This window comes from Zootermopsis nevadensis, unplaced genomic scaffold, assembly GCF_977971745.1.
Source record: "Zootermopsis nevadensis isolate Lab colony 2312 unplaced genomic scaffold, Znev_1.0 Znev_ptg000024l, whole genome shotgun sequence".
Lineage (NCBI taxonomy): Eukaryota > Metazoa > Arthropoda > Insecta > Blattodea > Termopsidae > Zootermopsis > Zootermopsis nevadensis.
Window position 1 is genome coordinate 20,173,331 of NW_028259156.1, and position 15,154 is coordinate 20,188,484.

Sequence of the window (15,154 nt, forward strand, 5' to 3'; positions counted from 1 at the left end):
GTAAGTTTGGCGTGTGGTGTTTGTTATGAATTTGGATTTGCTTGCAAAAATCTCATGCCCAGTAGATGACAGATTTGTTGATTTATTTGGCTGGATTTTTTCTTTCGACTCAAGTGCTTTGAACACATTTTGGTTAAAGATTGTTGATTGATATGATGTCTGTTTGGACCACCTTTGGCTGCTCCCTCATAAATATATTTTTGCATAACCCCCTCATTCTCTCATCTTCGGCTCCCCACCCACCCGTTAACCCTCAATTATTTTTTTAGAGGGCAGAAATCAGAAATCGGTTCAGTCCTGCCCTCGTTTTATATTTAGAACTTAATACTACACTTAATACTACTGTAAGAATCCGCTGGGTCTCGAACTGCCGATGCCATTCGGCTGCCCTTCTGTTCCCGCTCAATACGTAGTTTACTGGGTTCGCTACTATAATTCGCTGTGGTCAAGTTCGCACAGAGAGAGAGAGAGAGAGTGAGAGAGAGAGTGAGAGTGAGAGAGAGTGAGTGAGAGTGAGTGTGTGTTGGTAAGCGTGAGTCTAGTCTTCGGAGTCTTGGAGGTGCTGTAAGTTTATGTGTGCGAACAGCGAACTAGGTGGGCTGTCATCAGGTTACGGAATGATGGGGTGTTCTCGTTTAACGGTTGAGGTTATGTGTCGATGATTCCCGAGGAATCAAATAAATAAACGCCATGAGGCGTTTACGGCATTGATAAGTGACATTTATATACTCAGAAGTGTGTGTGGTGTGCCCCCCTCCCCAAGAACAAAAGTACATGTTCAATCAACTGCGTCATCAGAATGCTGTTTATTTTTGCATTTGTGTTAGTTAAAAGTGAATGCATTTTGTCTTTCTGGGAATAGCTGAGAGAAGAAGCTTAATTGATCCTTGGGATTTTACTCGGGGAAAAGCTGTCTGTCACCTGACCAGCCTACTGCTTGCCAGGAAATCAGTGGAGTATGTTCAGTACACTTGGCAGGCTCACTTCTTATCGCAACAGGAATTTGGCACGTGGAAGATTGTTTTTTGTCCAACAGTTCTCAGACTTTTCCTGCGTAAGACGTAGTTTACTACTACTCTGCTATGACAAGGAGGTCGGATGAGTTCGCTGTTTTTCAGACGTTGCCGTCCCTGCCTATGATAAAATGGCGTGGGCGTTCTGCCCCTCTGTATTTCTTTGGTTGCTAGGATGCATTCTGAGTCCAGTGCAGATTTACTCTCATATATATTGCCAGGGCGTGGAAGTTAATTTGAATTGATGTGTGTCATCTTTCCCTTGTGTGAAGGACATAAGTGTGAAATATTTTGGTTGCATGGAGGGTTGGTTTAGTTGGCCAGTTGATTATTGATGAGGTGTAGAGTGCATTCGTAGTAGCAGTTACGACTGGTGTCACAATGCGGATATTTATTTTGGTATTTGGTATTGTTTCAGGTAGGAGTGCCTGCAAGCATGTGGGATACTATAGCCGTTGCCCACTTTTGATTCCTAGTGACCAAGTATGGGGTGTTCGTAGCATGCCTCACAATGCCACAAGGAAGACCTCAGGCCCTCGTGCGATTACCTTGCTTTCCGAGGAGGTGTACGGTTATAGATTTAGTGGGAGTGCCTAGTCTGTCTCAAAGAGTAGTTTGAGATCAGGGGATGTACTGAGTAGCAACTTTCATGTGAACTGTAGCTGTAGTGTGTGTTTACTGGTATCAACGAAGACATGGAGGACTAATTTGTCTGAATATCAGCGTTTCAGAAGATCAGTTGTGTGCGTGATGGGGAAGCAGCTTTTTTGGAGTTGGAGATGTGAAGAACCAGACAGAACGAAGCACCTGTAGTGTTTGTGACTTGGATAAGGAATTGCATTGTTCAGGTATGTTAGAGAGTACAGTTTATTTACATTCCATAGATCCTTCTTAGGACTAAACCAAAGGATGGAGAACAAATCATTTCATACAATACATATAAACTTCAGTACTTTTGACACAATTACAAGGATGTGTTTCACATGTGAATTCAGATTCTGCAATTCAATTATGAAAAATAATTTAAATGCAGGCTTGAACACCTTTAAATCATTTAGAGTTTTAATTGTTGGTGGAAGATCATTAAATGACTTGATACGCGTATAATACGTTCCTTTTTGACGTTTATTACGGTTAGCATAGACTATAGAAAAATTATATACTTGTAATTAATTTTTATTTTATTGTTGAGATTTGTCAAAGTCCACTTACAAAATAAAAGTCTAGTCAATGATATGTTGGTGTCCATGAATCCCAAAGGTTCTGGAAATAAATATGACATGCGCCCTGATGTGGAGAAAAGGTGTTTAGAGTATTACAGTAAGTGCAGTACTTGAAAGTTACTGTAACTAAAACATTTGACTTCCCTTACCAGTGAATCTGGCCTGCGTTGTCACTCGTTATAACTTGAAACTGTTGCTTGTGTTTTCCAGGTCGTGGAGACAGCATGTATTGCTCTGAAGTCAAGCACGACGGATCCGTTACCGTCGTCAGTGCTGGGAAATAATTTGCTGTTTCTTGGTGGCATCCCTGAATTTTAATGAAGATGAGAATACAGTGCAGCAGCTTTTCTCCTGTCCAAGGTATATAAGAGCAGTTGGAGGCAGAAGAATATTGTAAAACTAACCTCATTCTTGATATTAAAAAAGTGTACAAAATAAAAGATGTTTTTCCAGCCTGATGGTACTAACATGACATAACAGATTGTTAATCACTGGCTTTTCAACGCAGAATTGTAAGCGAGTCCCATGGCAGTCTATGAGGCACTGGTATAGATCTTTCTCTGAGCACCCAGAACTCATTATTTACTGGTACAGTGAGCCTGTTAGAGGCTGTATCACAATTAGTTTGTGTTTAGTATCCTGCCAGTACCAGGAGGCATCTGCACGTAATGTATTTCTTTCTCATATCATAAACCCAGATTTCCCATTTGCTCTGTCCCTTTTACATCAGTTGCTGATTTAGGAAGCAGCTACTGCATTGGCCACTGTTGTGACCAACATTTTGTACACTGAACATTAGGATGTGAGTGTAATTATCTGTACTCATTGTGATTCGCCGTTGCAGTTCTGATGATCCACATGTGGAGATCTCCGCAGTCCATGGGATTGCGTGCAGATTGCAGGACAAGCAAGCCAGAGCCACTCACCAGATGGCAGTCACAGGCAAGTTCATCCATTTGAGTAAATTGTTTAATGAACTTATTTTCTGAATTGCAATGCCATTATTGAAAGAAGAAGACCTTTTTTCCTGAAAAGTAGTAAATGGTTTTAATGAAATAAAGAACTTGTCTATTTCTTCTATTGAGACTACAAAGAAACAATGAAGAACGTGATTTTTCTTTGCCAGTTTAAGGAACCACATTTTGAGGCTGACCTCCACATTGTTCTATAATTGAGAATGCATGGAGTGTACCTCCATGCTCCCACTGCCTCATGGCATTGCGCTTAGTCACAAGGATAACTGCAGCTGATATAGCGAACCATTAAATGTTTAAAAATCATAATCTGTGTTGGTTTTCTGTAAGTCCAAGTGGTGTTAGAACCCAAAGACCACTGTGAGAACCTGAAATCTCTCTTAAAACCACATTTAGTATGTGAACTTGTTGAAAGCGTCTGCTTCATATCTGGAAAAGCCAGTAAGGCCTGTTGTGTATGTTGGTAGGAGTGTTTGTTGCTGCAGCCATGAAAGAGTTACGACGGTGTGTTCCTTGTTTGTCACTACACAATGGTGGCGATATCTCAGGTAGCTGGTGAGTTCAGTTTTATAAATTTAGATTGTTCAACATTGAAACAATTTATATTACTGATGGTGAAGTTTCCACCTTTGCTTCCAGAAGGTATGATAAAGTGGCATTACTGATGGTGATATGGAAAAAAAATCTAATTGCTACGGCTACCTCTTGCCCCTTGTCGGTTGAATTCACCTTAGTAGTAGAAGTGCTACAGATGTTGGGTGTGTTGTAGTGGCTTGCCATTTCTTAATCTTTCATTTAGGTCCTTTCTCCATGACATCAAAACAGGCGAACCTGAGGGGCATGGACCGACTGGTGTTTGTAGACTCCCTTGCTGTCATAATGGGGCACGAGGAGAGGGAGCCGTGTATCTTGGAGACAGCGATCAACATCCTCGGTTCCAAACAGACGGCAAGCGAACTGTTCGTTAAATATCCACTGAATCAGTGGCAACAGAAGTTGCGTGGGACTGACGTGATGTGTGTGAGTTGTAGAGTTTGTAGTTGCAGTATTATGACGTGTGGAATAATGGCCCACTTGGCGAATGCTTTAAATTTGCTGGGGGGGGAGGAAAGAAAGGCTCCAGTATGAATCTGTGAGTGAGGGAGTTCAGAATTTGTCAGGTCGCTGGTTGTGACACTGTCGTGACCCGTATTTAAAGTTAACTTGTGAATGGGTTTGTAATGAACTTGACAGAATTTGTCTTCTGAAAATGGAAGGTGCTTGTTCATTGGCTAAGGTAGGAGTGTTAACTGCTTGGTGAAGTAAAACTGTGTGCTCTTAGAAGAGTGTGATGTCTTGATTTCTTGAATGTGACTGTATTTTCTCTTTCTGGGAGTAGCAGATTACGAGAAACAGAATGATCCTTCAGATTCTACTGAGCACCATGCTGTTTGTCACGTGACCTGCGTACTGCCAGCCAGACAAGCATTGAAGTACGTGCGGTAACAGTTGGCGGACCGACTTGATGTCAGAAGATTAAACCTGCTGGGACAAAGAAGGAACATCGTATCCGCAAGAAACTGATATCAGTCTGAACGAGGCATTCGTTGTGTGAGTACATGAGCATTAGAATGTATTTGATGTGGTTGTCGTGTGAGAGAGATGAGTCTGTCCAATTTTATTAGGTACTTCAGATGTTGTGAACTTAAATGTGAGATTTGATATGTTGAAAGACCTATGTGCGGTGAGAGATTGGCATAATTGCTGTATCTGTGGTATGCTAGAGGCATTCATGATTCTCTAGTGAATATATTGTTCATAGGACATCAAAATTGGAGGTTAGGTATAGCTTGTAGACGAGGGTGGTGACTATTTGTGATAAGGTTTTGTTAATGAGTGGTTTTGTTACATGTGTGATGTGTGTAGTGCTGTGGAGCCTTTAATGTGATGTGTTTACTAATTAATAAGTGATTAATTGCGTAGGTAAGGAATTTAGTTTTGTTGACGTGTGAGTATTGTGCACAGTGACCGGAGCTGCTGGGATATTTTCTGTGCTTTTGGTTAATTTTGAGCAAGGGGATCGGTTATGAAACCTTTAAATTAGGTGATGTGTTGAATGTGATTGCATTTTTTTTCTGGTAATAGCTGCAGAGAAGAAGCTTGATTGATCCATGGGACTTTACTGAGGTTGAAGGATGCGTCACCTGACATGACTACTGCTTGCCAGGAAAAGAGTGGAGTATGTGCAGAAACACTTTGCTGGCTCACTGATATGACGACAGGAAATCAATCGGCTGTTATCACGAAGGACCTCATGTCTGCGAGAGATTTATCTCTGTGTCTACTTGACATGCATTGTGTAAGTATACGAGAAATATGATTATGAAATGTGCTAATTCATGATTCACACAATCAAATTCTTTGGCAAGATAGCGAAATATTCCACCATGCACATGCACTTGTTTATGTTTACAAGATGTTTTGATATCTGCATTGTAACAAGTTTCACAGTTTGAAGGACTTGTCGTAAGACAGAACACTGAATAATAATAATAATAGTATTCTACCATGTTTTCCATTGGAGGTAGCTCTGCCTTCATTTTATGTGTTTGGCATTGGTATTTTAATTTGGCCAAGAAAGAGGATTTCCAGGATAGGTAAGGTAGCTTCCCTATCTCTCGGTGAGAGACTGAGGGCGAGTTTCTTTTTTTTGAGAGAGTGTTTTATTTATTTCTTGTGAGAGGTTGAGATATCACTTGAGTCAGATTGGTTGAGTCTTCGTTGTCGTGCTTTTGAACTTTGTAAATGTATGCTCATGTTTGATTCTTTTGAAATTGGTATTGTATTTATATCTCCTTATCATTGATCATTTACATCCAGTTTACGTAAAATGGGATTGCCGGTGGATGTAATGACACTAAGAGCCTCCCCCTTTTAACTTAAAAAAGGGTGATACAGTTAAATTATGGTGCGAGTGTGTTGTTTTCTTTCCATTTTATGGATCCAAGTTCTGAGCATTGGCGATTGCTGGTTGGTATGTTTGACTTATAATCTGTGTTTGTGTTTCATGTACGCCAGTGCATCGGACACGTACGAGTGGATGCGGCCTGTTCTGGAGGGGACTCGAGGCGAATGGCTCTTTGTGTGTGTTGCGGTATCGTTCATCACCTTACTTTGAATGGCGTATGGTGTAGTACTTGGTGCAACGTGCAAAGGTAACTTATATCTTAATTGCGTCATGCTTGTGTTCTTCAATACAATAATTTTATTCACCGTCTTTACACAAGCTTATAGATTGTTAAAATCACATAAAATTATAACATTTCAACATATGATATTGTTACATTTTAAAATGACGACATGTTTCCATGTTCATTCCATCATCGTCAGGTCTATCAATTAAAATTAAAAACTGTTGCACTTGCTGCCCTGCGTATACTGATTTGTTCTACCCGTTAGATTTTATTTGTTTAACCTCCAGGCTTCTTCCGTTTAATTTTTGAAGACTGCGCCTGGATGTCTTAAATCTGCAAAATCAATTTTAATTTTCATATCCTGATCCTGGCTACTGACATAGGAAATGGAATAATTTTAAAGAATTACTCAATATATCGTAATACAAGCAAAAGAAAAGTAATCACAAAATATTTAAAGTATTATAACATACCGGGTTGTGTGTGAGGTGCGTGTCCGATATTACGGAGCTGTAGACTGCAACTAAGCTGTGAGTATCGTGTATGGCTATATATATTGGGTGAAAGTTGTTTAGGGGGTTGGGTCGATGGACTGTAGAATGTTAAATATCGGATTGTTCGTGTAGATGTTACTGTCGTTTAATGCAAGATTTTGTTTATGTGTTCTTTGTATATGATATTTTTCTATGGTGTCTCTATGTCGCTTGTTTTGTATTATTTTTATAATGTCCATTGTTTGTTCTATTTTGTTGTATGTATGTCCTGTGTTTAATATATGCTTTGCATATGCTGAATGATCTTTATTGTGTTTAATTGCTGTAATATGCTCTTTGTATCTTTGACTAAAGGTGCGTCCGGTTTGGCCTATATAGGTTAACGGGCAATCATTGCATTTTAACCTATATATGCCTGGTTTTTCGTATTGATTTGTTGTGTCTATTTGTGGCTTTTGTTTCAAGATGTTTTTTATTGTGTTTTTTGTTCTAAATGCTATTTTTGTTATTTGTTTTAAATGTTTTTGTTATATATTTGGTTTCTTTTCCTATATATGTGAATGTGGCCCATTTGTTTTGTTTATTTTCGTTTTTGTCTTCATTTATGTTGTTTACATTGTTTATTTTATTTTTGGGTTTTAATTCATAATTATTATATCCGTTTTCTATTAGAATTTGTTTTATTATGTTACATTCAATTTGTTTGTTTATTGTGGTCATGGGATATGTATTTTTTCGGTTTATTAAGTAATTAATAGCCATTTGTTAATGTTCATTTGGATGGCATGAAGAGGCATGAATTATGGTGCTTGTATTTGTAGGTTTTCTGTATATTTTGAATTCAGAGTTGTTTTCGTTTCGTATTATAGTTAGATCTAAATAATTTAATTTGTTATTTTGTTCTGTTTCTAAAGTGAATTGTATATTTTGATTTATGTTGTTAAATTCATTTAAAACATTTTTTATATTTGTATTTTTTGCATCAAAAATCATGAGTATATCATCAACATATCTACTATAGTATTTGATTTGATATTTGTTTAATATATTTACTATATAATCATGCTCGAGATATTGTAAGAATATTTCAGATAATATGCTCGAGGTGGGAGCTCCCATAGGTAATCCTGTTTCTTGTTTCCAATATTCATTGTTGAATTGGAAATAATTTTGGTTAATAATAATGTTAGTTATATTTGTAATTTCATTTATTAGATCTGTATTTATATTCTGTCTATTTAGAATATCTCTTACAATATCTCGTAGCATGATTGTTGGAATATTTGTATACATATTATTGATGTCAAAAGAACAAATTTGTATATTTTTATTATTATGAAAATTCAATTGTTGGATTTCGTTTATTAATTTTATAGAATTTGTTATGTTAAACGTATTTGGTAGATTAATAACGGACACGCACCTCACACACAACCCGGTATGTTATAATACTTTAAATATTTTGTGATTACTTTTCTTTTGCTTGTATTACGATATATTGAGTAATTCTTTAAAATTATTCCATTTCCTATGTCAGTAGCCAGGATCAGGATATGAAAATTAAAATTGATTTTGCAGATTTAAGACATCCAGGCGCAGTCTTCAAAAATTAAATGGAAGAAGCCTGGAGGTTAAACAAATAAAATCTAACGGGTAGAACAAATCAGTATACGCAGGGCAGCAAGTGCAACAGTTTTTAATTTTAATTGATAGACCTGACGATGATGGAATGAACATGGAAACATGTCGTCATTTTAAAATGTAACAATATCATATGTTGAAATGTTATAATTTTATGTGATTTTAACAATCTATAAGCTTGTGTAAAGACGGTGAATAAAATTATTGTAGTGCAAAGGTAGTTGATTTTTCCGATCATGTAGAGTTATTATTGTCTCTCACGGAGTCCGACGAACGCAAAGGAGTTTTGAAATTTTAATCTGATTTGAAATCAGTCATTGACACTTCCACTTCCAAGACAAGGCAGGGGTTTATTTTAGCAATGACGTACGTGATTCACACACGAGACTACCTTCTAAATTTCCTTCTAAATTTGACCTGTCCCATCCCTATCACGACTAGACTCCCAAGTCTTGAGAAGTCACTTGTCCCAAGTCTTGAGAAGTCCTTGTCCCAAGTCTTGAGAAATCACTTGTCCCAAGTCTTGAGAAGTCACTCGTCCCAAGTCTTGAGAAGTCACTCGTCCCAAGTCTTGAGAAGTCACTTGTCCCAAGTCTTGAGAAGTCACTCGTTTTAAGTCTTGAGAAGTTCTTGTCCGAAGTCTTGAGAAGTCACTTGTCCCAAGTCTTGAGAAGTCCTTGTCCCAAGTCTTGAGAAGTCACTCGTCCCAAGTCTTGAGAAGTCACTCGTCCCAAGTCTTGAGAAGTTCTTGTCCCAAGTCTTGAGAAGTCACTTGTCCCAAGTCTTGAGAAGTTCTTGTCCCAAGTCTTGAGAAGTCACTCCTCGCAAGTCTTGAGAAGTTCTTGTCCCAAGTCTTGAGAAGTTCTTGTCCCAAGTCTTGAGAAGTCACTCATCACAAGTCTTGAGAAGTTCTTGTCCCAAGTCTTGAGAAGTTCTTGTCCCAAGTCTTGACAAGTCACTCGTCCCAAGTCTTGAGAAGTTATTGTCCCAAGTCTTGTCTGCTTGTTTAGGGCTGTGCCTCACCTGTCTTAGCTGAATTGAAATTTTTTTTAAAATTCTTACTTTTCTTGGCGTTTCACGCCATTTGCAGTCGTTTTCAATTTTTTTAAAATTTCGAAAAATTTTGAAAAATCGAAAAACGTGGCAAATCGTCCAAAAAGCGCACAAAACTAAGAATTTTTGAAAATTTTCAACTTTTAATTTTTTTCCGAATTTTCCGAAAATTTTTGGTTTTGTGCGCATTTCAGAAGGTTTGCAGCGTTTTTTGATTTTTCGAAAAATTTGAAAATTTTTCCTTCTAAATTTGACCTGTCCCATCCCTATCAGGACTAGACTCCCAAGTCTTGAGAAGTCACTTGTCCCAAGTCTTCAGAAGTCCTTGTCCCAAGTGTTGAGAAGTTCTTGTCCCAAGTCTTGAGAAGTCACTCGTCCCAAGTCTTGAGAAGTTATTGTCCCAAGACTTGTCTGCTTGTTTAGGGCTGTGCCTCACCTGTCTTAGCTGAATTGAAATTTTTTTTTAAAATTCTTACTTTTCTTGGCGTTTCACGCCATTTGCAGTCGTTTTCAATTTTTTTAAAATTTCGAAAAATTTTGAAAAATCGAAAAACGTGGCAAATCGTCCAAAAAGCGCACAAAACTAAGAATTTTTGAAAATTTTCAACTTTTAATTTTTTTCCGAATTTTCCGAAAATTTTTGGTTTTGTGCGCATTTCAGAAGGTTTGCAGCGTTTTTTGATTTTTCGAAAAAATTCAAAAAATTTTCCTTCTAAATTTGACCTGTCCCATCCCTATCAGGACTAGACTCCCAAGTCTTGAGAAGTCACTTGTCCCAAGTCTTCAGAAGTCCTTGTCCCAAGTGTTGAGAAGTTCTTGTCCCAAGTCTTGAGAAGTTATTGTCCCAAGACTTGTCTGCTTGTTTAGGGCTGTGCCTCACCTGTCTTAGCTGAATTGAATTTTTTTTTTAAAATTCTTACTTTTCTTGGCGTTTCACGCCATTTGCAGTCGTTTTCAATTTTTTTAAAATTTCGAAAAATTTTGAAAAATCGAAAAACGTGGCAAATCGTCCAAAAAGCGCACAAAACTAAGAATTTTTGAAAATTTTCAACTTTTAATTTTTTCCGAATTTTCCGAAAATTTTTGGTTTTGTGCGCATTTCAGAAGGTTTGCAGCGTTTTTTGATTTTTCGAAAAATTTGAAAATTTTTCCTTCTAAATTTGACCTGTCCCATCCCTATCAGGACTAGACACCCAAGTCTTGAGAAGTCACTTGTCCCAAGTCTTGAGAAGTCCTTGTCCCAAGTGTTGAGAAGTTCTTGTCCCAAGTGTTGAGAAGTTCTTGTCCCAAGTCTTGAGAAGTCACTTGTCCCAAGTCTTGAGAAGTCACTCGTCCGAAGTCTTGAGAAGTCACTCGTCCCAAGTCTTGAGAAGTTCTTGTCCCAAGTCTTGAGAAGTTCTTGTCCCAAGTCTTGAGAAGTCCTTGTCCCAAGTCTTGAGAAGTTATTGTCCCAAGTCTTGTCTGCTTGTTTAGGGCTGTGCCTCACCTGTCTTAGCTGAATTCAATTTTTTTCGAAAATTCTTAGTTTTCTTCGCGTTTCACGCCATTTGCAGTCTTTTTTATTTTTTTTAAAATTTCGAAAAATTTTGAAAATTCTCAAAGGGGTACCCCTTTGAGAAATTTCAATTTTTTCGAAAAATTTCGAAAAATCGAAAAACGTGGCAAATCGTCCAAAAAGCGCACAAAACTAAGAATTTTTGAAAGTTTTCAACTTTTAATTTTTTTCCGAATTTTCCGAAAATTTTTGGTTTTGTGCGCATTTCAGAAGGTTTGCAGCGTTTTTTGATTTTTCGAAAAATTTGAAAATTTTTCCTTCTAAATTTGACCTGTCCCATCCCTATCAGGACTAGACTCCCAAGTCTTGAGAAGTCACTTGTCCCAAGTCTTCAGAAGTCCTTGTCCCAAGTGTTGAGAAGTTCTTGTCCCAAGTCTTGAGAAGTCACTCGTCCCAAGTCTTGAGAAGTTATTGTCCCAAGACTTGTCTGCTTGTTTAGGGCTGTGCCTCACCTGTCTTAGCTGAATTGAATTTTTTTTTAAAATTCTTACTTTTCTTGGCGTTTCACGCCATTTGCAGTCGTTTTCAATTTTTTTAAAATTTCAAAAAATTTTGAAAATTCTCAAAGGGGTACCCCTTTGAGAAATTTCAATTTTTTCGAAAAATCGAAAAACGTGGCAAATCGTCCAAAAAGCGCACAAAACTAAGAATTTTTGAAAATTTTCAACTTTTAATTTTTTTCCGAATTTTCCGAAAATTTTTGGTTTTGTGCGCATTTCAGAAGGTTTGCAGCGTTTTTTGATTTTTCGAAAAAATTCAAAAAATTTTCCTTCTAAATTTGACCTGTCCCATCCCTATCATTACTAGACTCCCAAGTCTTGAGAAGTCACTTGTCCCAAGTCTTCAGAAGTCCTTGTCCCAAGTCTTGAGAAGTCACTCGTCCCAAGTCTTGAGAAGTTATTGTCCCAAGACTTGTCTGCTTGTTTAGGGCTGTGCCTCACCTGTCTTAGCTGAATTCAAATTTTTTCGAAAATTCTTAGTTTTCTTCGCGTTTCGCGCCATTTGCCGTCGTTTTTAATTTTTTTAAAATTTCGAAAATTTTTGAAAATTCTCAAAGGGGTACCCCTTTGAGAAATTTCAATTTTTTCGAAAAATGTCGAAAAATCGAAAAACGTGGCAAATCGTCCAAAAAGCGCACAAAACTAAGAATTTTTGAAAAATTTCAACTTTTAATTTTTTTCCGAATTTTCCGAAAATTTTTGGTTTTGTGCGCATTTCAAAAGGTTTGCAGCGTTTTTTGATTTTTCGAAAAATTTGAAAATTTTTCCTTCTAAATTTGACTGTCCCATCCCTATCAGGACTAGACTCCCAAGTCTTGAGAAGTCACTTGTCCCAAGTGTTGAGAAGTTCTTGTCCCAAGTCTTGAGAAGTCACTCGTCCCAAGTCTTGAGAAGTCACTCGTCCCAAGTCTTGAGAAGTCACTCGTCCCAAGTCTTGAGAAGTTCTTGTCCCAAGTCTTGAGAAGTCACTTGTCCCAAGTCTTGAGAAGTCCTTGTCCCAAGTCTTGAGAAGTCCCAAGTCTTGAGAAGTCACTCTTCCCAAGTCTTGAGAAGTCACTCGTCCCAAGTCTTGTCTGCTTGTTTAGGGCTGTGCCTCACCTGTCTTAGCTGAATTCAATTTTTTTTCGAAAATTCTTAGTTTTCTTCGCGTTTCGCGCCATTTGCAGTCGTTTTTAATTTTTTTAAAATTTCGAAAAATTTTGAAAATTCTCAAAGGGGTACCCCTTTGAGAAATTTCAATTTTTTCGAAAAATTTCGAAAAATCGAAAAACGTGGCAAATCGTCCAAAAAGCGCACAAAACTAAGAATTTTTGAAAAATTTCAACTTTTAATTTTTTTCCGAATTTTCCGAAAATTTTTGGTTTTGTGCGCATTTCAGAAGGTTTGCAGCGTTTTTTGATTTTTCGAAAAATTTGAAAATTTTTCCTTCTAAATTTGACCTGTCCCATTCTTATCAGGACTAGACTCCCAAGTCTTGAGAAGTCACTTGTCCCAAGTCTTGAGAAGTCCTTGTCCCAAGTCTTGAGAAGTCACTTGTCCCAAGTCTTGAGAAGTCACTCGTCCCAAGTCTTGAGAAGTCACTCGTCCCAAGTCTTAAGAAGTTCTTGTCCCAAGTCTTGAGAATTCACTTGTCCCAAGTCTTGAGAAGTTCTTGCCCCAAGTCTTGGGAAGTCACTTGTCCCAAGTCTTGAGAAGTTCTTGTCCCAAGTCTTGACAAGTCACTCGTCCCAAGTCTTGAGAAGTTATTGTCCCAAGTCTTGTCTGCTTGTTTAGGGCTGTGCCTCACCTGTCTTAGCTGAATTCAAATTTTTTCGAAAATTCTTAGTTTTCTTCGCGTTTCGCGCCATTTGCCGTCGTTTTTAATTTTTTTAAAATTTCGAAAATTTTTGAAAATTCTCAAAGGGGTACCCCTTTGAGAAATTTCAATTTTTTCGAAAAATCGAAAAACGTGGCAAATCGTCGAAAAAGCGCACAAAACTAAGAATTTTTGAAAAATTTCAACTTTTAATTTTTTCCGAATTTTCCGAAAATTTTTGGTTTTGTGCGCATTTCAGAAGGTTTGCAGCGTTTTTTGATTTTTCGAAAAATTTGAAAATTTTTCCTTCTAAATTTGACCTGTCCCATTCTTATCAGGACTAGACTCCCAAGTCTTGAGAAGTCACTTGTCCCAAGTCTTGAGAAGTCCTTGTCCCAAGTCTTGAGAAGTTCTTGTCCCAAGTCTTGAGAAGTCACTTGTCCCAAGTCTTGAGAAGTCACTCGTCCCAAGTCTTGAGAAGTCACTTGTCCCAAGTCTTGAGAAGTCCTTGTCCCAAGTCTTGAGAAGTTCTTGTCCCAAGTCTTGAGAAGTCACTTGTCCCAAGTCTTGAGAAGTCACTCGTCCCAAGTCTTGAGAAGTCACTTGTCCCAAGTCTTGAAAAGTTCTTGTCCCAAGTCTTGACAAGTCACTCGTCCCAAGTCTTGAGAAGTTATTGTCCCAAGTCTTGTCTGCTTGTTTAGGGCTGTGCCTCACCTGTCTTAGCTGAATTCAATTTTTTTTCGAAAATTCTTAGTTTTCTTCGCGTTTCGCGCCATTTGCAGTCGTTTTTAATTTTTTAAAATTTCGAAAAATTTTGAAAATTCTCAAAGGGGTACCCCTTTGAGAAATTTCAATTTTTTCGAAAAATTTCGAAAAATCGAAAAACGTGGCAAATCGTCCAAAAAGCGCACAAAACTAAGAATTTTTGAAAAATTTCAACTTTTAATTTTTTTCCGAATTTTCCGAAAATTTTTGGTTTTGTGCGCATTTCAGAAGGTTTGCAGCGTTTTTTGATTTTTCGAAAAATTTGAAAATTTTTCCTTCTAAATTTGACTGTCCCATCCCTATCAGGACTAGACTCCCAAGTCTTGAGAAGTCACTTGTCCCAAGTGTTGAGAAGTTCTTGTCCCAAGTCTTGAGAAGTCACTCGTCCCAAGTCTTGAGAAGTCACTCGTCCCAAGTCTTGAGAAGTCACTCGTCCCAAGTCTTGAGAAGTTCTTGTCCCAAGTCTTGAGAAGTCACTTGTCCCAAGTCTTGAGAAGTCCTTGTCCCAAGTCTTGAGAAGTCCCAAGTCTTGAGAAGTCACTCGTCCCAAGTCTTGTCTGCTTGTTTAGGGCTGTGCCTCACCTGTCTTAGCTGAATTCAATTTTTTTTTCGAAAATTCTTAGTTTTCTTCGCGTTTCGCGCCATTTGCAGTCGTTTTTAATTTTTTTAAAATTTCGAAAAATTTTGAAAATTCTCAAAGGGGTACCCCTTTGAGAAATTTCAATTTTTTCGAAAAATTTCGAAAAATCGAAAAACGTGGCAAATCGTCCAAAAAGCGCACAAAACTAAGAATTTTTGAAAAATTTCAACTTTTAATTTTTTTCTGAATTTTCCGAAAATTTTTGGTTTTGTGCGCATTTCAGAAGGTTTGCAGCGTTTTTTGATTTTTCGAAAAATTTGAAAATTTTTCCTTCTAAATTTGACCTGTCCCATTCTTATCAGGACTAGACTCCCAAGTCTTGAGAAGT

The 15,154-nt window shown here is 37.7% G+C and overlaps 1 protein-coding gene across 3 annotated transcripts; it reads left to right on the top strand.

Annotated features, from left to right (window-relative positions):
* Positions 1-717: 717 nt before the first annotated feature.
* On the top strand, positions 718-8,734 carry LOC147872848 (uncharacterized). Of its 3 annotated transcripts, none has more exons than XM_087355505.1 (9): positions 718-1,054; positions 1,432-1,861; positions 2,447-2,596; positions 3,081-3,178; positions 4,036-4,230; positions 4,589-4,800; positions 5,335-5,548; positions 6,268-8,315; positions 8,456-8,734. In XM_087355505.1, exons 3-6 carry the CDS (start codon positions 2,554-2,556, stop codon positions 4,649-4,651), a joined length of 399 nt encoding a protein of 132 aa, XP_087211631.1. In that variant the 5' UTR covers positions 718-1,054; positions 1,432-1,861; positions 2,447-2,553; the 3' UTR covers positions 4,652-4,800; positions 5,335-5,548; positions 6,268-8,315; positions 8,456-8,734. The 3 variants fall into 3 exon arrangements, with proteins under 3 accessions (XP_087211631.1, XP_087211632.1, XP_087211633.1); XM_087355506.1 differs by lacking the exon at positions 718-1,054 and adding an exon at positions 1,069-1,319; XM_087355507.1 differs by lacking the exon at positions 718-1,054 and adding an exon at positions 1,069-1,259.
* Positions 8,735-15,154: the final 6,420 nt, after the last annotated feature.

Excerpts from the sequence above, each read along its gene's own strand:
- LOC147872848 (XM_087355505.1), top strand. The coding sequence starts at position 2,554 with ATGAAGATGAGAATACAGTGCAGCAGCTTTTCTCCTGTCCAAG. Across the intron at positions 2,597-3,080 it reads CAGCTTTTCTCCTGTCCAAG|TTCTGATGATCCACATGTGG; the intron begins GTATATAAGAGC and ends TCGCCGTTGCAG. Across the intron at positions 4,231-4,588 it reads GTGGGACTGACGTGATGTGT|CAGATTACGAGAAACAGAAT; the intron begins GTGAGTTGTAGA and ends TTCTGGGAGTAG.